The sequence below is a fragment of the Acomys minous genome (assembly GCF_964271855.1).
Source record: "Acomys minous genome assembly, chromosome: 8".
NCBI lineage: Eukaryota > Metazoa > Chordata > Mammalia > Rodentia > Muridae > Acomys > Acomys minous.
The window spans coordinates 11,658,239-11,683,377 of NC_140489.1; the positions used below are offsets into that span (position 1 = coordinate 11,658,239).

At 47.6% G+C, this 25,139-nt stretch overlaps 2 protein-coding genes across 2 annotated transcripts in view; one reads left to right on the forward strand and one right to left on the reverse strand.

Moving 5' to 3' along the window:
- Positions 1-37: 37 nt before the first annotated feature.
- CCNK (cyclin K) lies at positions 38-24,481 on the reverse strand. The gene is given in 13 exon segments (XM_084793676.1): positions 38-1,023; positions 1,026-1,403; positions 4,102-4,176; positions 6,196-6,229; positions 6,742-7,043; positions 7,378-7,547; positions 8,188-8,245; positions 8,789-8,894; positions 13,138-13,269; positions 14,874-14,955; positions 15,566-15,813; positions 20,198-20,229; positions 24,257-24,481. Coding segments are annotated over 11 exon segments (1,779 nt in total). The 5' UTR covers positions 15,763-15,813; positions 20,198-20,229; positions 24,257-24,481; the 3' UTR covers positions 38-778.
- Positions 24,482-24,819: 338 nt separating this feature from the next.
- Positions 24,820-25,139, forward strand: part of SETD3 (SET domain containing 3, actin N3(tau)-histidine methyltransferase) — a 71,829-nt gene continuing 71,509 nt past the window's right edge. The window contains exon 1 of the mRNA XM_084793677.1: positions 24,820-25,018. The gene's annotated coding sequence lies outside the window, so the exon portion shown is untranslated. The remainder of the gene's footprint in view (positions 25,019-25,139) is intronic.

Genomic DNA, 25,139 nt, shown 5'->3' on the forward strand with positions numbered 1-25,139 from the left:
CATGTCCTTTACTTAAGTCACACACAGACAAACAGGGTAGTTTCAGAACAGATTTTATTTGGGTAACTGACTGAAGGATTCTTATTTGTAACCAAGATGGAATTCACAGTATGTTGTTACATTCACGCTTAAAAAATATATCTCTATGTACAAGACTTTGCAAAGAGATGTAAACATACATTATTTTCCAAGTACACACCTCCTTTCTCCCTGGAGGGAAGGAGACAGCCATCTAGCAAGGCAGCCTCCTCCAGATGCCGATAGAGGACACAGAGTTACAAGCTAAGTGGGGGCTCGCCTCACCTACTAGGGACCACAGAGAGAAGCCACTGAATGGAAGGAGAACAGCTCGATTGCAGACAGGAGGACGCAGCTACCAAAAGTTGAGTTCCCAGGAAAAATAGGCACTGATTTCTAGAGGGTCAGTCACTCCTCCCTGAAGCCATTTAGTGAGCCAATGTGGCTACTTCACATCCTCACTAGTATAAAATAACCCAGTGCAGGACACAGTCGGCAGCTGAGACGGACGTGGTCACACCACAATAGGCACTGGCCAGGGCCACACTGTTTTCATTCCAGGGCCCAGCCCTCCCACACCGTAACTGTCTAGCATATACAAGATACCCTGCTGCTACCCACTCAATCTACTCTTCAAGTTGGTTGGAAAACTCTTGTTTGGAAAGAAAGGGGGGGAAGGGAAGAGAGAGAGAGAGAGAGAGAGAGAGAGAGAGAGAGAGAGAGAGAGAGAGAGAGAGAGAGAGAGAGAGAAGGCATCACGTTATCTCATCCAGGCTGCCCGCCCTAGGCCCCCCACAGGTGGCATTCCAGGTGGGGGGATAGGTGGGGGGACAGGGGGCTGCCCTCCAGGGGGAACAGCTGGAGGTGGGTAGCTGGCTGGTGGCAAACCCAAGCCTGGAGGAGGGTGAGGAGGGACCGCATGAGTTGGGGGCAGGCGTGGGGGTGGGGGTGGGAAATTGGGGTTGTAGGTAGGAGGTGGTGGAGGGTATCCTGGGGTAGGGGGGGAATGGTGGGTGGGGGAAAGGAAGCTGGGGGTGGAGGAACAGGAGGTGGAGGTGGGTTGGGGGGGTAAACATGGGGGTGGTAGGGAAGGTGAGCAGGTGGGCCATAGGCTGGAGGCAGGGCACCATAGGAGGGACCTTCTGTCTTCATCATGGACTGCAGGCTCTGATAGCCCTCTCCTGACATGTAGGAGCTGGTGGTAGACATCCCAGTTATGTAGCTGGAGGGTGGCGGAGGTGGAGGCCGATGTGGCAATGGTGGGGGCTGGTGCACAGGGGCTGGGTGTGCTGGAGGAGGAATCTGGACTTTGGGGAGGTCACTTGCTTCCACAGGACCAGTTGCTTCAGCCTCACCTAAGGCAGGAGCGAGGGGAGGCTTCCGGTCTGTAGAAGAGAAATACGTCAGTGCTTAGCCAGATGAATGATATAGCTACTGCCCCCACTTTTTTGGAGTAGGAAGCCCTGGTGCCAAAAGGGCCAAGCAGCTTTTAAGGACGCCCTGGCCGCATAACTATTCAGGGCACCGGGTGACATGCTGCTATCCTCCAAGGCCTTGTTACAGAGGACTGAGGAGTGGCTATCACCTTGTGGCCCACCAAGTATAGAGGCCATTAGGTCCTGCCCCTGCCCCATTCTACAGACCCTCTACACCTTCCCCGATGACTGGGGGAACGCCTTAGCCCACTACACTTCAGATCCAAAGGATGAGCACATGAACGGAGCAGCAGCACTCCTGAGACCTGCAGAGCAGCTCACAGCTATAGGTTTTACTCCCCAACACCTCACAGTAGGCTTTGGCTTGTGATCCCAGAGCCATGGTTGGACCTTTGGAAAATGATACCAGGCACCCCACCCCATCACTATCCCCCCCCCCCCCCACTCAAAAATTGTGTCCTGGGCAGAAAACCGGCTCAGGGGCTAAGAGCACTTGTTGCTCTTGTAGAGGGCTCAGTTTCCAGCTACACAGCAGCTCCTGACTCTAATCTCTAGTTCCAGGGAATCCAATGCTGCCTTCTCTTTAAAAAAAAAAAAAAAATTGTTATGTATATGAGTGCTCTATCTGCATGTACACCTGCAGGCCAGAAGAGGGCATCAGATCACATTACAGTTATTTGTGAGCCATCTCTCCAGCGGCACCCCTCTCCCCCAGTGCCCTCTTCTAACCCCTATGGGGACCAGGCATTATATGTGCTGCACAGACACACATGTGAGCAAAGCACCCATACATGTAAAATAAAATGTCCCTTCACAAGGCTTCTCAGGAGGAGCACCAATCACAGAAGCAAGCCTACTGCTTACAGATGCCCCCTGAAGGGGAGTGAGGGAGGCCATTTCCAGCTCCCCAAGGAGCCCTGTGTGAAAGGTGGCTGCTGGCTCCTCACTGGCCAGGTGGGCAATGGGATAGTGGTGAAGGTTCCTGCCCAAGCACTAGGGCACAGCCACACCACTGCTTTTCACATGGCTTAAAACTGGCACCTGCTGTTCCCTGTGCCCACCAAGTTGAAGGCAAACACAGTTTTGGCTTGGCACAGCTATGGGAGGGCCTAGACTGGGATGATCAGCAGCCACTTCCTCCTCAGAAGCACCTGCAGAGAATCTGCTTGAAGTCTGGCAAATGCTCTTTGGTTCCAGAAGCTAAGTGAGCTGTGTGTATGAAGGCACAGCCCCTGAATTCCTCTGCTGTTGCTCCCTGATCGCCTGGGTCACATGTAGGTGGTGCCCACCTTAATCCCAAGAATATGAGAAACTGACATAGAAGGACTTTGATTCAAGACTAGCCTGGGCTCCACAGCAAGATCCAATCTTAAAAAAAAAAAAAAAAAAAAGCAAAAACAAAAAGCAAAAACAAAACAAAATCCCCAAAGTGAAAAAAATAAACTGACTACTGCAACCTTTAGCTCCGTCTTGCCCAATCCCCAGAGGATCTGACCCTGATCTATGCCAGGGCAGAGGTTTCACCTGTGCCCGCTGCTGCCACCCAAGGCCCCCAAATGTCTCCTAAGCCTGGTTGTTGACTTCAGCATTTCTTCAGGTCATAGAGCTCTGCCTCTTCCTCCCACTGACTCTTCCTGCAGTCCTACAAGGCAGCAACTACAGAAGCCCAGGGACCCTGTCTGAGGGAACACCTGTATAGCCTAGGTCACTCATCTGTCTTTGCTGCCACATCTCCCTACAGAAGAACAATGGTTGCCGGGCAATACTTTCTCCAACCAGGCCTTTCTGGAGCTGATCTGGCTCCTAGGCACTGTTATGTCCTAGGCTGTCTGCAGCCACCCGAGCAGAAATTCCTGTGCTCTGTAGGACCTGAGGCATCTATAGTAGCTGCTGCTCACCATAAGTACAAACAGGAACAACTTACTGACTGCCTTGGGCTCCCTACATGTGCCACATCCCACCCAAGCTAAGCACAGCGCTGCGGACCACATTGAGATGCTGTGCCTTCTCAAACAGGGACGGGATTGTGTTCCACCTAAAACACATTTCCTCTACTCTCACAGCACTTAAGCCTCTGATTGCATGTGGACAGAGAAAGCTACTTGGCAGCTGTTTGCTACAGACACGAGCTCCATAGCTGGGGCCAGTCAGGCACACCACCCACCTGTCAGAGGCACAGAGCCCCTGAATACACACGCTCTCCTGCGCCAGTTTCTGAAAAGGAGCACAGGTAAAGAAAGCTGTCTGGGAAGCCTCCCAGCCCCATGCACTGCTGAGAACTCTATACACTTTATGTTACGCTCCAGTGACTCTGAACAATTGCTCACTCTTCACCACACACTGTAAAGACTTTCTGCAACAGGAAGCAGAGGAGAGGCTGCAGCCGAAGAACAACTCTGTCCAGATCTGGATAAACGAACGGTTCTCGGCTTTTAGCATTTTCTCTAAAATTCACTTACCTCATGTAGTCAAGTGCTTATAGGTGTAGCTGGTCAGAGTGTTCACAACTACAAATACCTAGTACCTAGCTGGTGAACCTAGCAGTTTTGAAGGCTCCTTGCACACAGCTAGCTTTGTAGGACCATCCAGACAGACCCTCCAAGATGGTCCCAAAGGCACTGGGGAAGTGGTGTCAGCAGGCTCATACCTGGAGGCGGGTGCGCTGGAGGCAATGGTGGGTGAGTAGCCTCAAGTTTGGGAATTTTAGGTGGTGGTGGTGGTTCTAAAAAAGAAAATTGGATTAAAAAGGCTCCTCACACTCTCATGCAACTAAACCACACAGCAGAGAGTTGTTTGGAGAAAATAGGCACGAGCAAGGCCTCCCAGGAGCAGGAAGAGCGGCAGAACTACCGTGAACCACACTAATCCTGTGCAGACACCTCCACAGACAAACAAAGCCAGCTGTCTGCTGTCTGTCAGCATCGGCCACTCTGTCACAAGTCCTTCAACAACCTGATTGGGCATCGAGGCTTCAGAATACAGACAAGCCCTGCACAGCAGAGTCATGTCACCAGCTCCCTGGGTGCTTACAAGACAATCCTTCACGTCTACGTCCCACTCTCAAATATGGATTTCCAGCTGGCAGTCTGTCAGCAGTGCGTGCATTAACTGTGGATAGAGGAGATCTGGAGGCACAGGAGGGATGGAGGGGGAAGATGCAGGGCGGACAACACTAATCCAGTTGGAGACAGCAGCACAGCCTTAGCACTATAGCACCACCAGTCCCCACGGTAACGGCCAGCTCACTAGATCTAGCAGGCACAAAGCTCATGGCTGACCTTGAGCTCCATCTCTTGTTTGTTTCTGTGGGGCTTCTGTCCTGGAACTTCAGAGCAGCTTGGCTCTGGCTCCTCTTGTGGTCTCTTTCCCACACTGCTGACCACTTTCTCATGGTTTTAGGTCTCCAACACTGGCTGGACTCTGGCCCAGATGGCCGTTCACCCCATCCTCTCCTTCCTCAGCCTGGACCATGTCTGTGGTACAGGTGTACCTCCCACCCTTGCCTTGGCTTTAGACATGGTCTCACCATGCGGTGGAGGAGCTCAGGGCCCTCCAGCCTCCACCTGCAGAGGGCTGGGATAACAGGCTCAGCTTGCACAAATAACTAAATTTCTAGGCCCCACCTCTTCTCTAGAACCACAGCCCTGACTCTACACTGCATCCCTGGACCCTTTAGTCAGTGCCTTTCTTGATGTCCCCACCCGACCCAAGCTGAGGGAAAGCCACATACTTTTCCAATTGAAAAAGTATAGGCTATGTCACTTCATTTAACATAACTCTTATGTCCTTTTTTACACAGCCTTGAAGTATCACTGCATCTGGAGGCAGAGGCAGGTGGACCTCTGTGAGATCCAGGCCAGCCTGGTCTACATAATGAGTTCCAGGGCAGTTAGAGCTACCTAGTGAGACCCTGTTTCAAAACAAAGCAACAAAAAACAAACCCGGAAGTAACAAAAGCCTTGGTGATCTGGTGATTTTGTGCTGACAGCCTGGCCTTAGTGGCTGTGTGACACGTGGTATACCATGTGGGGCTCCCACATCAACAGTGCATCCCAGTTGCCCCTTTTGGTCCTGATGGCCTCTGCCAAGGTGTGTGCAGTACCTTTCCACAGCTAGCCATTCATCCTACTCATCATTCTACTCATGCTGTCAGGAACCCGAGTGCGAACGAGCTCATCTTGCCACTGGCTTGCATGAAAGCCTTCAGCAGCCCCCAACAGCCACCCAGCAACAGAAACAAGTGAAGACAGATGCACGGTGACTGTCGGGAGTGCAGGAAGCCTGGCACAGGCAAAGGGTTCTCATTTCCTGTTCTGGAATCCTTCAAGTTCTGCTTTCTGCTTCTTCCCAACACTAACGCGTATTAAGTAACTTGTGAAAAAACAAAACCCCCACAAGCATTAGAAAGTGTCCCAGCCTTCTCAAGCAGCTAGGATGAGCGCAGCGCCCTGTGCACTCTGGCTGCCCACAGGTTCTCCGCATTCTTGTCTTCCAGGATGAACTTAATTCTTCCGCACCCTGCGAAAGTCATTCACTCATGACTGCTGTCATATGGATTTCTAAGCACATATTTTTACTGCCAGCCACGGCTCCACTTACTGACACCTTTTGTCAAAGTACAGTCTAAAAACACCCAGTCTGCTGATGAGCAGAGATGACAGCACTCTTGCTGGCAGACAAAGGTAGTCACAGGCTCTATGGCTCTACATCTGAAGGTTGGCAGAGACTAAAGGCTGCTTACCTGAGGCTTTGTTCTCTTCCTTGGGAGAAACTACCTGTTAAGAAAGGAAGCTCAACTGTGAACTGAGCCTGGTTTGGGTGGTAAAGAAGACAGCAGCAGTGGCAGAACATAACTTGCAGGGCACAGTACAGCACCTAGAAGGTCATTTCTGTCCCCTCCCATCCCCATGGGGCCTTTGGGCTCTCTGTGCATGTGATGCCTGGGAGCTTCTGGTGTGAGCTCTGGAGCACAAGGCTTCCTCCCCTGGTCAGATTGTTGCCATGGGGAAGATGATGTTCCACCACCAGCAAACCTTATCAATACTCCACACCACACATGAGAACCAGGTCCCAGAGAGTTCCAGAGGCCACTGGGGTAGGAGAAGCAGGGAGGCTGCAACAGAAGGACAGTGTCCTCCCAGATCTCAGAGGCCATTAACTTCCAGGCTCCTGGATGGACAGTCTGACTAAATTTTGGTGGTTCACCTCTTACTTTGGGTGTTCATGGGACCCTTTAAAAATGGGACTAGCAGCAACGTGTGATGCTGCCAGCTGCAAGCCCACTCACCACAGCACGTTTGGCCTGTCGGGGAGGGCTGGGCTGAGGGGATGGTTTCTTGGGTTGCTGTGCCTGTTGTTGTTGTTGTTGTTGCTGCTGCTGCTGCTGCTGTTGCTGCTGCTGCGCTGACTGCTGTGAGTCTTTCTGCTGAGGCTGGGCCGCTTCTGAGCCTTGAGATGGTTGTGACTGTGGCACCTGTGGCACTTGTGGTGTAGGCTGAAGAGATGGGGGCTGCTGCAGCTGATGAGGAGTGTGATGAGGCATCTGTTGTTTCCCTTGTGAGTAAAGATCCAGGATTTGGTGGCAGATGTCTAAATGAGAGCAACATTACATTTCTCACAAATCAACATTTTAAGCCAAATTTTACCTAGTGAAGAAAAAAAATCACCTCTGATTCTTAAAAGAACTAATAAGCAGCAATTAAAATTTGAAATCGCCTGGTCTTTGCTGTGCGCAAAACAGGGCTCTATTTTTACCTCATTAAGCTCTGTGCACGGACAAAGGAAAATCATTAGATAACCTGAAGATGCTACTGAAAAACCACGGAGCTACTGACTTGGGAAAGTCTACTTTCAGGACTTGGGCCTACAGGGAAGAATCAACTAAACACAACATTCCTAGAAGGAAGCTCTGCATGCTAGGTACCTTCCAGAACGTCAACAGGGACATCTTGAACAAATTGTTCCCACCATCTCCTGTACATGGGCTTGGAGGTCCACTCCTGTATTTCAAATTTGCACAAACGTCCTGCGAGATACATTACTGCGACAGCTATGATCTCTGGCTCCCACTGCAGGGACAGGGTGGTGCAGAGACTAGATCAACAGGGAAAGAAAATAATCGTTTGCATTGTGATAGGTAACATTCAAAACAACACACAGAAATTAGACGTCATATTTAGCAACTAGTCAGTTTGCTTAATTATCTACAAGAGACAAAAGTATTACACATTAGAAAAGCAAGTCTTTAAGTGCCCAAGTGAGCTGCGGTAAACCATGGTTACCACGGTGCTTTTTAAAGACAGGAACTGCTGCACACTGTGACAGATGAGAGCAGGCTGTGTCGGCTTTCTAGCTGCTGAGAACCCAGACAGTACACTGTCTGCAAATGAACTCTTATGCTTGCTCAAACAGTCTGTAAGTCAGATTCCAGATGCTTCTCTGCAGGCTGCTGAGCGCAACTGCCAGCAACCCCAGTCCCTGGCTCCTAGGAACATTTAAAGCTCTGAGATCGTCACTAGAAGTCAACCGGGCTGGAGGCAGCCCAGTGCCCACTCATTACAGCCTTCATTTCCCCTCACACCACACTAAGGCAACAGGGCGACAGGAAGCTGTGTGGAGAAGCGGCTGACCTGGTCAGCTCTGGGCAGGGCAGCCTTCCTCCATGTGGGCTAACGGCCCGCACACCTCTGCATCTTCTCAAACAGGAATTCAGCCAACACCTGAACACACATACCTGTCATTTACAAATGTCCATGCCATTTGAACCAACTTCTGAATTTTGTTTTTATCACCTAGAAATGGAGGGAAAAAAGGTAAATTAGTAATAGAAAAAATAATTCACAGGAAGTGACAAATAGTTACTTAAAATCCATTGTGTGTCAGCACAGCAAAGAGTTTTGTATAGAAAATGGTGACAAAAGACATGGTTCACATCCTACCTCTTGGCATTCTCTACATGACCTGCGCTGAACCACCATTTATGGGAAATGTCGCTCCAAGGCTAATTTTATTAGTCTATTTTAAATTCTGACTCACTTCCCTGTCTCCTGTCACTTGGCAACAGGATGACAGAACCTGTTTCTGCATAAAGGAAAAGCATTAACAGCTCTATTACTGCACTAAGTGAGCTACGGCCCGGGTACATTATACACAGAATTTTCTGTTTTCCTCTTTTGAGAAACATGATCCTTGTATAGTCAAATGAAAAAGATTTGATGTCAGAAGGTAAACTTTTATACAAACAACTGGGGATGTGGTTCAGAGGTGGAGGACTTGCCCACCACATGCAGACGTCCTGGGTTCCATCCCCAGCAGCATGGGCCCCTCCCCCTCACCTTTGAGCTGCTTTGCGTATTTGAGCAGGAACTGGTATGGATGCTCCACTTGTAAATCAAACTTTATGGTCTGCAGTAAGATCCTCTCCAGCACCATGACTTCTTCCTGTGACAGCACACGGTGGAAGAGGTGATATGGCCGCAGCTGTATTTTAGCATACGTTAACTGCTCCTTCCTACCTCCACTCAGCCTCTTACCATGGCACACAGTGAAAATCTAAGACACTTAAATAGGTGACAAACTAGTTAGAGACAACCTAACAGAAAAAGAAGCAAAAGCCGTCAGAGGCATTATTATGGCAAACATACAACCCACCTTTAAAACCAGACCTTTAAATTTTGGTTTTTTAAATTTATCATGTATATGTATGTGCACACGTGGTGTATGTTTGATGATCAGAGAACAACCATGTGACCCTGCCCATCTTTATGCAGATTTTGAGGGTTGATTTCGGTCCCTAGGGTTGCACAGTAAGCACTGGAACCTACTGAGCCATCTCAATGGCTCCGCTTTTGTTTAGAATTTTTGAGGCAGGGCGTCACTCCAGCTCAGGCTGACCTGGAACTCACTTTGTAGCTCTGGCTGGCCTCAAACTCAGTGATCTCCTCCGTCAGTCTCCCATTGTAGGTGTGATCCACTCTGACAGCTTGACCTTTTATTCACAGATCATTAAGAAATGCAATCCCAAGTCAGGTGTGGCAGCACTCGGGAGGCAGAGGCAGGCCGACTGATGTGAGTTCAAGGCCAGCCTAGTCTACAAAGCAAGTCCAGGACAGCCAAGGCTACACCAAGAAACCCTGTCTCGAACAAACAAACAAACAAACAAACAAGCAAGCAAGCAATCCCCTAGGACCCTCCATTGGCTGCTGACACCAGAAACACACACTTCCCAACTCCGGGCTGGGGCTGCACTGTGCACACAGGCTCTATCACTACCAAGCCTCACTCAGTCCTAAAATACGCTGAATGGTCATCATTCTCCCTGAAACGCCACCTCAAGTCATAGGGACGTAAAGCCCCTTCCTTTGTTCACCAAGCTCGCGATCCAGGGGAGTGAGCGTTCCAGGAATCACCCCTGCTTTCCAAATGCAGGCTCTGCACATCTCTTGCCATGCACACCACACTCACTGAGTTTACAGTGACTTGGGAAATGGACACTTTCCCAACTTTATGGAATATCCTGCTGAAATATTTTCAGCTTTGAACAGTTTCAGGTGTTCGGCTTTCTGTAAGACTTCTTCTTAAAGAGTCTTACTGTTACACGTAGATTCTCCATTCTTCATGTTATCCCTAAACAGGCACTTCCTGAAGTGGACCACCAGACAGCTGATGACGCCTAGCACTTACAGATACTGTGGGATTAGAGAGGAGGCTTGTTAGGCTCTGTGGAGGGCTGAAACATCTGCCGTCACCAACTACTGCACAAACACAGGTACTCTGTGGAGGAGACAGGGTGGCTGGTTCTCATCCTGGAGCACTGTGTTGTAGAATGCATTCTCCTTCACATGGCAAGTCTGACATTTCTACCCTAGTTTCCCAGTGTTCTCTCCTGAAAGCTTCCTAATACTTTAGAACTTATATGCTGTACTAAAACCTCCTTTTCCTGCCTATTAGTGTCATCAACGCTTGTTTTCCAGCGGCATCAGCAGTTCTTCTAAATGTAGAAATCATCTTTACCAAGAATGCCAAAGGCTTCCAGGTTGTGGCTCCTTAGTATAACAAAGACAGCCTCATGTCACTGTCCCTGTGTGTTTCAGAAACTCAATCGATGAGGTAATTGCAGGTTTCCCTTAAACACCATTCTTTAGGGAAGCTCTCCTCAGCCACTGCTTGCCTGTGCCTCTGGGTGGCTTGCTCTCACAGCATCTTGAATGATCTTTTACAGCATGTACCACAAATCATGATCAGGTAAACGATTATGGGATTGACATCTATCCTGCCAGACCATCGTAAAATCTATTACAGTGAAGACAACACCTGCTTTGCAAGGTGTTTTATGTCCAGTACTTAAGGTAGGGGTTGAAACAAGCACACTACTGAATATTTTAAGTTAGTATTGCTGGGGAAACCAGTTAAAGCAAAGCTAGTATAGGAAGTCCCCCAGCTCACAACTTTACTTTTCTTAAATACTTAAAGCACCAAAACAATCACTTCAACTCTGCCCAGGGAAAATGTCTTACATGACATCTTTGTCCTCTGAAATGAGTACTTCTCTTTGCCTCTTAGCTCCCATGTCATCTCTGGGAGATTGTGCACAACAGACACAAGGAGGCAGCACTGCTTACTCAGTTCCCCTTTTCCTATTTGTGGTGCTGAAGGTAACGGAGGCGGGGCGCTCCTCCAAGGCACCCCAGAACAGCACACACTAGCTGCTATCATGTACCTTTTGCCCCACGTGGTCTCAGATCTGTGTGACATCTTACCCTAACCCTTCTTAGCTACAAGGATTGCTTGCTCTGTGGCCCACAGTGACAACCCTTACAAGCATCAGGGTTAGTCACAGCCACAATGTGCAGATGAGCATTCTGGACCTCACTGCTTTGGAAACAGAGAAGACAGTTGTTACGAGGCGGCCTGGTGGGTGAGGGCGCTTGCTATCAAGCCTAACAACCTGAGTTCAACTGGCCTCCACACACGCCTGCCCCTTGCCCCACCCTCAATAAATAAATATATCTAGGGGGGAAAAGACCATGAATGGCACCAAGTGTCAACTCTCTAACTTTGTTTGAATTAGGATTTTGAGTTTCTTCTAGAACATTAATTTGTCCATTATTCAACAAGTATCTTGAATGCCTTTGGCCGGAGAGACATAGACAGTCTCTGCTTGCATACTCTTAACAGCTTAGGAGAGGAAAAGGTCATCAGCATGATTATTTGGTAAATATCTATGTAATGGACAGAAAATTAAACTCAAAGTGTGATGCGAAAGAAGACAATCTAAAGTGGCTACTTGTCATTACAGAAAATGGAAAAAATGGTGAAGTTAGTGGTTGTTAGCCATTAAAAGGGACAGCAGGCTGAGCTGGCAGAACACAGAGGGTCTGCAGGACCCAGCAAACATATAGCACCACAGCATGATAGTGGATCCCATAGTGTATAAAACCAAGGCCCGCACCTTAACACCAGAGTAGGGTGTGTCAACTCTAACAAACACTGCAGTCTGGGCTGATGCTGACAGTAGGAAAGGCTGTGTGTTGTGAGGAAAGGGACATAATAATGCTTGGTACATTCTCTTGATTTGGCTGGGAGGCTAAAATTGATCTAAAATCAGTAAAATCTTTGGCTGGCCACTGTGGTCCATGCCTGTAACTCCAGCACCTGGCAGGTAGGCTTTAGCTAGAAGATCAGGGTTTTGAGATGATACACAGCTAGACTCTGGTGGTGGTGGTAATAATAATAATAATAATAATAATAATAATAATAATAATAATAATAATAATAACAACAACAACAACAACAACAACAGCAGCAGTGGTAGCACACGCCTTTAATCCCAGGACTTGGGAGGCAGAGGCAGGTGGATCTCTGTGAGTTTGAGGCCAGCCTGGCACAGAGAAACCCTGTCTTGAAAAACCAATCACCACGACCACCACCACCACCACCACCACCACCACCAACAACAACAACAACAACTCTGGGAAAAAGTAATTCCAAGTGATGGCAACGTTATGAAGGTGTTAAGGAGTGGGGGTAGAGGAAAATGGCCACTGGTCCCTGAAAGTGGCACTGTTATACAATAAAGATGTGTGTAGCTATTGTAACATCATTTTCTGACACTGGCAGGGGCTAGGAGAGGACAAGTTAAAGAGCTTGACCAGTATCAGTCTCTGGGGAGCGAAAATTGTTACAAATATGGTAACTTCTACATTCTCAAGAAGCAAGGACACGGAGTGGTCAGATGGTCCAGCAGGCAAAGGTCCTTGCTTCTGGGCCTGACCATCTGGGTGTGATGCCCAGCTCTAGTATGGGTGCAGAGAACCAGCCCCCTCAAGCTGTCGTCTGACCTCCACAGGCATTTACAGAAACACACACAAACACAACAGAGAAGCCAACACAACAGCAAGTCTTCCTCAGCACCCATCCGTGTGCTGCCATTCTCTCGGGTGCACTCCTGCACATCACGAGGACCTGGGCAAGCCGAGGCCACATGCCCTCCTCCCCTTACAAAGCCAGGTGCCGGGCGTGGTGGCGCACGCCTTTAATCCCAGCCCTCAGGAGGCAGAGGCAGGTGGATCTCCGTGAGTTCAAAAGCCAGTCTGGTCTACAAAGTGAGTCCAGGACAGCCAAGGCTACACAGACTCTGTCTCGAAAACAAACAAAACCAAAGCCAGGAAGTTAGGGTCCTTACCTTTGGGTCCTCTCCAAACTGTCCGAACTGGACGTCATTTAACAAACTGCGAGCTGTTTTGATGATGTCTTTACATTTTTTTGGCGTTTCTTCTACTTTCCCAGCCAGAAAGAGACAACAAGCTCCTGTCACCTAGAAGAGGAAACATACAGAGACCCCGTGGGGACAACCTGAGAAGGTAGCTAGGCCCCAGTCTCCTAGCCTCAGCTCAGTGCAAATATCCTAACACTTTAAAAGCCTGAAGCTCATGTTACAACCCGAAAAATAAGTGGCTTTGTAAACCAGTTAAACGTTAGTAAACCAGGCCGCAGGGCGTGCGCGCACGTCTAGTACAGCACTTGCCTAGCGTGCGTGGCGTCCGCGGCGCCCTGGGTTTGAGCCCCAGGCCTGCAACAGTTCTGAAGACAACTGTGTAAGACAACGAAAACAGGTAAAGGAACAAAGTCCTGGGACCAATCCCTCCCTGCTCCAGACGGGAGGATGGCAGCTGGGGCTGGGTAGCGCCTGCTTTGCAAACAGCAAGTCTGGTCTGTCAAGGCCACACTTGCTTTCCTTCTTGCTGTGATCTCATGTGTGCACCCTGCTCTGTTCCCCAATTTACATGTTGAAACGGACCCCCAGAAGGGTAGGGCTACTACTGCCTTTCTGAAAGAGGCCGGAAGGAAAGGAGTCTGCTCCTCCCTACCACTACCCGAGGACACAGCAAGCAGGCATATTGCTATGAAGAGTGGGCTCTCACCAAACTCTCCATCTGTCAACTCCTTGATTTTGAACTTCCGACTTCCAGGACTTAGAGGAATTATATTTCTACTATAAGTTAGTCTAAAGTATTCTGTTACAACAACACAAGGAGCCAAGCCAAAGTCCTTCCAGTTGCTTCTGGGCCCCTTCAAATCTCCACAACATGCTTGTCTTACAATTCTGATTGCACTGGATGTCAGACACCGCCAGTGGATACAGCTTATACAGACACTGCCTCCTTTATGACTCTCACAAGCCAACAGGGAAAACAGGTATCAAAGGTTTACCACGGCCTGCCTCAGCTCATTAGTTCACCTTCCCACCCAAGGTCTTTTTTACATTTTTTATCATTTTTTTTCACGTATCAGTGTTTTGTCTGCCATGTCTGCATGGGTAACACACACACACACACACAAGTGCCCACAGAGGCCGGAAGAGGGAGTCATCCTGAAACTGGAGTTAGAGGTGCTGAGAACTGAAACGGGGTCCTCTGTAAGAGCAGCATGTACTTCCAGCCAGCAAGTGGAGCTCCCGGCTGACTCGCCGTCATACTGTGTGCCTTCTGTGTCTGCTCAAGTTGTTTCTTTTAGACTGCTTTGCTAGCCCATCTCAGCCCCTGTACACCAGAAACAGCTTTCTCTAGCACTCTTCCCCTTGCATGGCCTGCTTCCTGGGTATGATTACTATTCCCCTTGAGTATTATAGCCCTGTCTGTACGACTTAGTTATGGCCTTACTTAAACCCAAGTTTACCTTGGGAAAGCAAACAAACAAGTAAACTGCTACATAAAGTATAAGATGACTGTGGTTCATATTGACTCACACAAAAAAGATTTCAACAAGGTTAACTAGAAAAAAAACAAAATTCAAAATGGAATTTGTTTATGTACAGCATGTACCACATAAAAACATTTTCTGGAAAATAAGATGAAAAGACCCAGTAGCTATCATCTCCACCAGTTAAGTGGAAACAGCAGCACATCAGAGTTTACTTACGTATCTTGGGAACTGCTTGAAGGAATGAAACATATAGAATCGATGAAAATAAATGATTCCAGTTGCCAGGGTGTCATAATGTCTGTTGTTCTGGTTAAGGTTTTGGCTAGGGATGGCTACCAGTTATTTTCTTAGCTAACTCAGAAAGGCAATAAAGACAGATAACATCAACAAAATTAGCCATCAAGTAAACAGATGGGAATCATAGGGCATCAGAATTTTAGTGCTCAGAGTGAGGCCTGCCAAACTTGAGCTGCGATTTTTTTTTTCTTTCCTGAGACAGGCTTTCTCTGTATAGCCCTGGCTGTCCTAGAATTCATCTATAACCAGGCTGGCCTCAAATGCAGAGATTCACCTGCCTCTGCCTACTGAGTGCTGGGACTAAAGGTGTGCTGCTGCACCACCACCACCACCACCACCACCACCACCACCACCACCACTGCCGCCGCCCAGCTCAGCTTGAGCTGTGATCTTAACGGGGCTGGCTTTCTTCCTGGGTGGCCATCTGTTCAACAGCTGAGTCTACACATTGAAATCATAAGTCAGAGACAGAAGAATTCCCTGAACAGCCAATTAGACAACTTCTACTTCAAAAGTACTAAGACCTGTGCTAGTGCAGACACGTGACTGCTAACCTAACTCTTGCTGGTGGAGAGCTTATTTACAATACGTCCCACAGAGACTCAGGATACAACCCTAAACGTGTGCCCACATCAAAGATGAAGCGAGCACCCTCTCGGCGGTACCGGGCCTCCGTGGCTGGATCAAGTCCTTCAAGTTGCGAGGGTGTATGTGCCAAGTCCTTCTTATCCCAGTACCAACATGGTTTTGTGTGGTCCAGGTTTGCTGACGTGATTGAAGGGCTTGAATTTTCTTTGTTCTCCTTCATTTATTGAAGTAGCCTTGTTTGTCTCAAAAGGGCCTCTGGAATGTTGCAATCCTAAGAGGAAGAAGAAAAGATGCAAACTGTAAAGGATGTCACACTACTAATAATTCCAATCACAAGTCATCTGCAACCACAGGACATGGATGACGCAGGACCCCTCACCCTCTGCCCCCACCGCTACTGACCGCTAGTTAACCAGTTCGACACATCCTAATGGCTCCAGTACCAGTAAATCTGAGTCAAGGGCAGCTTAGGACAGCGTCCCATACCCTGAGTCTAAAGGATTAGAGCTAAACATAATTTTGGAGGAAACTAAGTACACACTCTGTTTCCTTCCTGCCTTTTCCACCCACGTAGAGCCTCTGCGGCTGGATTAGATTCCATTCCTCAGTACAACCTACACCTGTCTGACACCTGTGTCATGCTCCCACACCTCTACCACTAGCACCCACTGGTCACATTTCCCGGCTTTTACTTTGTTTTCACTTATGAATGCCATAGGATGGGTTAACTCACACCTACACAAATCTCTGGCCTGTGTGGCTGTAAACTGTGGGGAGTGGTCAAAAGTGGTCCACGTGGAAGCGTCTCCTCTAGATCTTTTGCTTTTGTCCCATTCAGACCCTCTAAAAGTCCCACGCTGACAGAAAATGGAAACCAGGCACCACAAGCTGAGCCTTGTAAAGTGGCTCAGCAGCAGCATTTTCACCCTGGCAGCAGAAGAGTTCCAAACAAGGTAGTAGAGCTGGCAGTCAAGTGAGCAAAAACCCTGTTACAGGCTCAGGCCAGAGGCCCTCATCATGTCCAGGGCCCACCTCTCTTCAGGGCTTGTCTCATCTCTGGAGGGGAAGCTGACATGGTGGGCAGAACATTCTGCTCCCAGCACCTGGCTGTTCTAATGGGAATCTAATCTTTGCCCCAGCAGGAAGAATTAAGTAGCTGGAGAACACATCTGTTCGAGCGGATCATTTCCATGTGGGGCTGATTAGTGATTTAGCTAAGAAAACCTCAGAAACCATTTTACTGAAATATCTTTCTCACCTTCTGCACTGGCAAACTCCAAAAGATTAGCAATTTACTGCTGGCAAGGCTGGGAGAAGCTAGTGGCCTCCTAAGTTGCTGGTCTGGAGTAAAAAATGCTACTAGTATCACAGAGAGGAAGCTGGCAATATCCAACAAAGACACATGCATTTGCTCTTTGACCTAGCAGTCCCACTGCTAGGAATCTTCCTGGACACACCATCCCATACATGCAACCTTGTGCACAAAATTACTCACAGCAGGGTCATTTCCAAGGACAACTCACAAACATGAAGAAGAAAAACAGGATCTGGAGGGATGACTCAGTAGTTAAGACCACTAGCTGTTGTTCCATAAAACCGGGACTCAAGTCCCAGTACTTAACACTATCTAATTTCAGTTCCAGGAGATCCAAAGCCCTCTTCTGGCCTCTTTGGGCACTGCATTCATGTGGTGCACAGACACACATCAAGGCAAACACTCATACACATAAAATAAAAAAAAAATTTCAAAAAAAGAAAAGGTTGACTGTAAAATAAAGAACAAACAACACAAGTGCACACTGTTAAATCTATAAATAAAACAGACCAATCTGCTAGCACTGATAATAACTACTATTTAAAAAAGGAACTTTATCTTAAAATGCTGAAACTCAGCGCCACTAAGAACCTGCTGCTGTGCACTTTGTGACACGATGCAAGACTGAATAAACACATCTGTCTACCTACGTAGTATCCTTGCACTCCAGGCATCACCTGTACCCGACCACGCCTTTAGACCCAACTTCCAGCTCACAGTAAGTGGTGGGAGCAGGTTAAGTGGCACAAGGTGGGGGTGTTTGACAAGAAACATGATTTGAAGGTAGGGCACGCTGGCACACCTTTAATGCCAGCAGTCAGAAGACAGAGGTGGATCTCTTGTGAATTTGAGGCCAGCCTGGTCTATACAGTGAGTTCTAGGACTACACAGAGACCCTGCCTCAATCAAACAGAAACAAAATAAAATATAAACATGATTTGGGCTCTTTAAAAATGTTAATATCATAAGAGGGCAAAATGACAGGAGAGAGGCAAGTAAACAAATGCAATGTATAGGCCTTGATTAAATGCTGTTTTATTAAGCTATAAAAGAAAAAATTGGACATTTAGGGAAATTTAAAGTATGGACTTTGTATAGAGATTAATAGAGAATTGCTATTATTTGTTAGGACAAGACATTTTTACTATATTGTAATCACAGGGATATAGAGCCAAAGCATTTCAGGGGAAGTGCCATGCCACACTTTCAGTTTGGCTGAAATACAAACACACGTGTCAGTGCTGGCCAGAGTTAACAAGCAGTCCTAGCAGTAGTCTAGATCCAATGGTAAGTCAGGGAGGGAATCCGCTGACTACCTGTGCGGGGCAGTCCTTACACTAGCCTGGAACTCCTAAGTAGCCAAGGAACACCTGCATACGTGTGTGCAGTGGGTTGTAAATAAACCACTTAAACTGAAGCATAGCATCCAAAAGGAAAAGTGCAGCACTGGTGCGAGCCACAGCTACCTACTCTCCGCACCCCTCTCGTAGCCACAGAGATCATCACTAAAAAGAAGCACACCCCTGAGGAGGAGAAGCTCAAGGAAGCGGGAAGTAGCTCCTGAGTGAGGATCTTGGAGCAACTCCACATCTATGACAAGTAGCAGGAATAGGGAGGGCAAAGCTCGGCAGGTGAAATGAGCCAGTGGGGAGATACGGCTGGAAAGATGTCACAGCACACGTGGAAACCCATACTCATTCAGGTCTATAGTAGCTTGATGTCACCGGCCACATTTCATATCAACAGTGCCCCAATAGTCCTAACTGCGTACTCACTAGACTTCATTTATTAGTGTGACTTTAGTTTAGAAAGCAGTTTATACAATAGTGAGCATCAAAGACTGGTATTCACATAGCCCTTATAGTCTTCTGGCTTGGAGCTGGCTATGTAGCCCAGGCTGGCCCAGAACTCAGTCTTCCCGTTTCAGCCTTCCAAGTGTGTACCACAAGACCTTACACAATATTTTTTTTTCCTTTCCTTTTTTCTTCCTTATTTCTTCTGCCCCAAAACCCCTGGCCCCCTTCTTTCTCTTTTCTTCAAGACAGGGTCTCCTTAAAGGGACCTGACTGTCCTGGAACTCACTATGTAGACCAGGCTGGTCTCCAACTCAGAGATCCACCTGTCTGCCTCCCAAGTGTTGGGATTAAAGGTGTGTGCCACTACACCTGGCTTTTGTTTTGATTGTTTTAAGTCTCTTATGTTATTTTACTGTATACTTTTAATTTAATTTCAAAGTGTGTGTGTGTGTGTGTGTCTATGTGTATGAGATGAGGTGGGTGGTGTTAAGAGTTGGTTGGCTATGAAGCTATGGTCTAGATACTTTGTAGGCCACAGTTCAAGATTTTTCAGTAACCATGCTACCCACTGTTTTGTGAGTCTCAGAATTTATGAGAGAATTTGAAGTTAATGGAGCCAAAGAGGCAGCAAACAGCATGCAGAGTTAGCAAGTAGATTAGACAGAGGCCTGATTTGCTGACTCTTGCCTAAGATAATGCACTTCCTTACTCTGCACTCTATTTTGTTTCTATAACTGCAGCACTGCATTGTAGAGCACTTTTGTCAAGACAGGTCTTCATCTCATAGAGCCGAGGGTCTATAAACTGAACCATTTTTAGTAGTTACACTTTGTCAGTTTGGTTCTATGCTCTCTGCCTTTACAAAGGATGTAGCTTATTGGTAGAATGTCTAGTATGCCAAGGACCTAGACTCAGCTCTTAGCACTGCAAAGAAAAAGAAATTCTCAGTGTCACCTAGCATGCTACTTGTTTTTTACTACACGGTCTGTGCATTTATTAACTTGAGAAGCCCAATTCTTTTAAGAAAGACTGTAAGTGTCTGTGTCTGTGTGTGGGAGTGTGCAGGTGCCAGCAGAGGCCAGAGGCTAGAATAACAAGTGGCTGAGAACCATCTGACCTGGATGCTGGGAACCAAACCTCAATTCTCTGCAAGAGAAGTATGCATTTTTTCTTTTCTTTTAATACCTCCTTTCTGCAGAAAGGTTTTGTTTGTTTTAATGTGTGTGAGTGCTTTGCCTGCATGTATGTGTATGTCTGTGTACCATGTGTGTGCCTGGTACTCTTGGGGGTCAGAAGAGAGTGTCAGATCTCTCAGATTAGAGTTACACACATTTGTGAGCCACCATGTGGGTGCTAAAAATTGAACCTGGGTCATCTGGAAGATGGCCAGTACTCTTAACTGCTGAGCTAGCTCTCCAGCTCCCAGAACGCAGTCTTAACTTTTGAGGTATTGCTCCTGCAGGGGTAACCATGGGTCTTAGATACTTTGTTTGTGATTCAAATATTAATCAGAGTAAGGGCAAGACCAGAGCCCCATAGCTTACCTCTGAAGATCTTTCTTCAGGCCAACATCAACCTGCCAATTAATAAGTCTGGGTTAGTAATATGAACACAATCAACCCAACTGTGTAGCTGGTCTTTGCTATTTTATGGGCTCTTCTTTTTCCCACCTTTTCACCCCTGATTTTACCCCCAAACACCAGACAGGAGAGTGGAATTAGGAAAATCCCTGAATCAAATTTTTTTCCTTTAGTTTCTTCTTTGACCATGGCTACCAACAAAGTACAACCAACCCCCCTAAACGACCACCAACCACCAATCCTGCCTCTCAGGGCCCTCACATTTTTATACCCCCTGAAAAGTTCCCAGAACGTTAAATGTTACACAATCACAGAAATTATCTGTAGCTAGAAAAACCACGTTCCTGTTAGAGAACAAGGCAAGTCATGGTCAGCTTCTGCAAAGCTGCACCACATCGCTTCACCTGGGATTAAAACGAAAGCACATTCTTATCACTACACAATTGCATCCTATTTAACAACTGTATGCCATGTGCCTACTGATTTTTGCCTAAATGAAACCTAATGTACTTATGTCCAGCAGCCTCCTGTTTACTCCAGGTGATGCACATATGTGGGTGTGGTCTTCTGTATGGCCTATATAAAGGCCGGAGGATGATTTAAGGGTATCTTCCTCAATCTTATTTTTTGAGACAGAGATTCTCACTGAACGCAGAGAACAGTTTCAGCTTGGTGGGCTGGCCGGCCAGTGATGCAGCAGGATCCATCTGTCTCTTGGCACTGGAGAGGCCCATGAGGCCCAGCTTTTTATATGGGTGCTAGGGGTCTCAACTCTGGTCTTTGTGCTTGTATAAAGAATGCTTTATCCACAGAGCTTTCTGTCCAGTCCTAGTTTCTGGCATGTATTTATGTGTCTATCACATGTGTGCAGGTGCCAGTAGAGGGTACTGGATTTCCTGTCATGGGTGTTCAGGAATGAAGCTTACATGCTCCAAAAGAACAGCAAGTACTCTCAGTTGCTAAGTCATCTCTCTAGCCCTAGCTCCATCCTCTAACAACAACAACAAACTGTAATCTGTAGCACTTAGCTTTCTTCTTTGTGAAGTCTGATTAATCAGTGTGGGAAGGATTGTAAGCTTTATTCAGGTGAAGACCTTTAAAAACAACATGGACATCCTATTGAGATTGACGTTGTGATAGACTTAATAGAGCCATCCTGGCTCTAGAATTCAGGAAACAGAGACTCAGGCTGGGCTATTGTGTTTTTAATCGAATGTCGATAGGAGGAGGGAGCCAAAGAGGATCGACATTGCACCCACAGGAGAGAGAGAGAGAGAGAGACACAGGCGGAGAGGAGAGGCTGCAGGCACATGGATTGAGGAGACACCAGCTCACAGGCCAGAGCCACCTGGGGATCCATCCCAGATACTGGAAGGTTTATTCTTGTTTCCTTTTAACCTTCTTTCTCTCTTGTATAGGATAGTTGGGTTGCAAACGTCTAATTGTTAAAGAGACATAGCAAACAAATCAGCTCTTACAAAGAGATAGCTGATCTCTAAGAAAATTCCACACATACACCAGCTTCTACTGCAGTCCTCCGTCGTTAACTATATTTGTGGGACATCTCAAAAGCTCTGAACAATGATGTTACAACATTGAAATCACTCTATAATGTAAATGCTACGCAATTTATATGATTTTAAGAATATGAATTAGATTTAACCCAACTAGGTATTGCTTAAAATTTTTTCAAAATGTACATTCTTTGAATGGAATTCCTCTTGATTGTCTTTACCCATGCGTAAAGAACACGAGCCGAGAACACTTTTTACATATGTGGTGAACTCACTGCAGTCAAGCATCATCTCCTAACACAAGCTCACTCATTTTATGTCAATATCACGATCAGCTAACAATATGCTTGCACAGTACAAGGAAACACGGATATAAGACAAAAGGAGAAAACCCCTAAAACCAATTCTACTCATTGCAGGTAATTAGTGACTTATCGTCAGTTATTTAGGAAACACGGATCTTGGTGACACTAACAACTTCTCGCTCTCTTGTGTTTTGAGGACAGGGTTTCTTTATGTAGTGTTGGTTGTCCTGAAACTCAATGTGTAGACAAGACCGGCCTTGAACTCAGAGGTCCTCTCCCTCTTGAGTGCTGGGATTAATGTGTGCCCAGCTAACACTAACAGCTTGAATCAAAATGTTTATCAACAATACTAAGGCCATCACCCATCTATTATAATTCATCCAGCAATACAGTTTACTAAGTGTCATATAATGCTCTAGGTATTGGTGCTCGAAATCTCTCAACTTTCATGGAATCATTTTTTTTTTGTTTGATGCTTTATTTACTTAACTCTCTCACACACAAATGGTAAATTCTTATAGTTGGTTATTTAATAAATATATGTTCTGTATCTACCAGATACCAGCCACTTCATCAGGAATGTTCTAAAAATAACTCCAGAAAAATTCAAAGAAGCACCCATCTCTCCCTGTGTGAATCTTCATACATTAAAAAAACAAAAAAACAAACAAACAAAAAAAACTAGGCGTGCAAACAAAACCATACCCTGTGTAGCAGGTGGAAAGCATTTACACCAGTGTCAGCTACCTGCTAGGTGCCTCATGCATTCCCAAATCCCTTTCACTTAACTGTCCAAGAATCTGACAAGAAATGGGCCCTGTTTTGTGACTCTCTCAAGGTCAAGCTGGAAGAGTCTGGATGTGAAGCAGGCCCTGTTATTGGCACAGGAGATGCATCCAACCAGTGCAACTGTAATACATGCCCACAATCCCAAAATGCTGCCCAATTAGTCTTTAAAAAAACAATGTAAGTCAAGATATCACCAGAATCAAGTTTGTTTTAAAAACATAAAAGCCAGCCTTTAGCCCAGACTCATGGCAGATGCCCTTTAACACCAGCACTCTGGAGGCAGAGGCAGAAGGATCTTTTTGAGCCGAAGGCCAGCCTGGTTTACCAAGTGAGTTGCACACCAGTTAGGGTTATGTAGGGAGACCTTGTCTTAAAAAAAAAAAAAAAAAAAAAAAAAAAAAAGCCAGTCTGTAGTAACTGATCTTAAACATTAGATGGTTTACAGAAAGCTCTGTTTTTACTGACGGTCCAAAGTTAAGAACACCACCAAATATTTACACAAGTTAAACTGTTTAAAAAGTTTTCAGAGGCCGGGCGTGGTGGTGCCCGCCTTTAATCCCAGCACTTGGGAGGCAGAGGCAGGTAGATCTCTGTGAGTTCGAGGCCATCCTGGCCTACAAAGTGAGTCCAGGACAGACAAGGCTACATAGAGAAACCCTGTCTTGAAAAACCAAAAACCAAATAACCAAAACACACACATACACACACAAAACAAACACACACACAAAAACAAAAACAAACAAAAAACAAAGCAAAACCAAAACAAACAAAAAAAACTCCCAAAACTCCAAAACAAACCAAAACAAACAAAAGAAAACAAAAAAAAAAGTTTTCAGATAAACATATAGATGTATTTCTCAACTTCTAAAGATCAATTTCCCCTAACTACAGGCCGAACCAAACACCCAGGAGAGGACGGTGTCTGGGTATGAACAAGTCTTACTGAGTAAGTCCCATTTCTTCATTCCTGGCCCTACCCTTGTGTTCCTTGGTCCAAGAGTCATGAACACGCTACAAAGTCTCAATCCTAATTAACAGAGGGATCCGCAAGCCGCCAGAAAGTAGCGCTGACCGGGTCAGTCCGCAGCAGGGTATGTGCGTGTGAGGCCCCTCCCTTTTCCTCACCTCCTAGAAGCCCCCATATTGCAATCATCTTCCTCTGGGAGGTCGGCTACCAGTTCTAGACTTTAGTGGTGCACCCCGGGGCGGCAGACCCTCTCCCGAAGCACCTTCGCCTCCAACCCGGCGTCGCCTGCTAATTTCAACGAGCGGCAGGGGCGAAAGGAAGGAGGGGCGGCGGCATCCGGGAAGTGAGACCCTCCCAGAGAACCCAGACAGCTGGAATTATACCCTATATGGATAACTAGGTGCGCGGAACGTGGGCGGCGCTGCCCCGAAGTCGGCTAGACACTCACCCTTCGCCTCAGGCAAACCCCTTAGCGACGTCTCTCCTTCCTGACAGCAGCCATCTTGGATGTAGAAGGTCGGGGTTTCGTACGTCATCACTCTGCGTCTCGTGACGTTTTAAGCGACTGGAGGGGCGGCGAAAGTCAGGTGCCCGTCAACCAATTAGAAGAGACTAAATCTCAAAAAAAAAAAAAAGTAGCAAGGCTCTCTTCGCCTCTCCCCCTCCCCCCTGCGTCTCTGTGGACTGACGCCTGTAGGGGGAGGGGGAGGGGGGTTAGGGGGGGAGAAACCACCTCCCATTCGCCCCGCCCCTTTGGCGAAAGGGTGTTCGGGAGCAACCGAACCTGTTAACGGAACTTGGGCCTGGAGGCGGAGCCAAGGTGCCCGTCGTTCAATCACAGCGCCAGCGTGGGCAAGAACTAACCAATAGCATCATGGGATCTGGCTCCACCCCCTTGTTACCCCTGTCCAATGACTGAGCAGTACCCTCACTGAAAGGGCGGCTGGGCGGCGGGGCGGGGCTGCGCTGAGGCGTGTGCGGTGCGGGCCAATGAGCGGCGGCGGCAGCCCCAGGGTGGGCGGAGCCTAGGGGGCGGGCGGAGCCGGGTTGGGCCTGGGCGGCGGGGCTGTCTCTGGCCGCCGTCCCGCCCCTCCCGTCCGGCCGCCGCCGCCGCCACCGCCACCGCCGCCGCCTGGGGGTTGGTTGAGGCGGACGGTGGGGTCCCGGCCGGAGTGTTGGCGCCGCCGCTGCGCGTAGGCGAGGCGGGCAGGTGAGTGCGGGCGGCAGGTTCCCGCGTGCGGCCCGCGGGCTTGAGGGGACGGGGTTCGGCCGCTCCTGACGCCGTGAGGCCGACCGGGTGGGCGCCCGAGGTCCGGTGGACGGCGACGGCC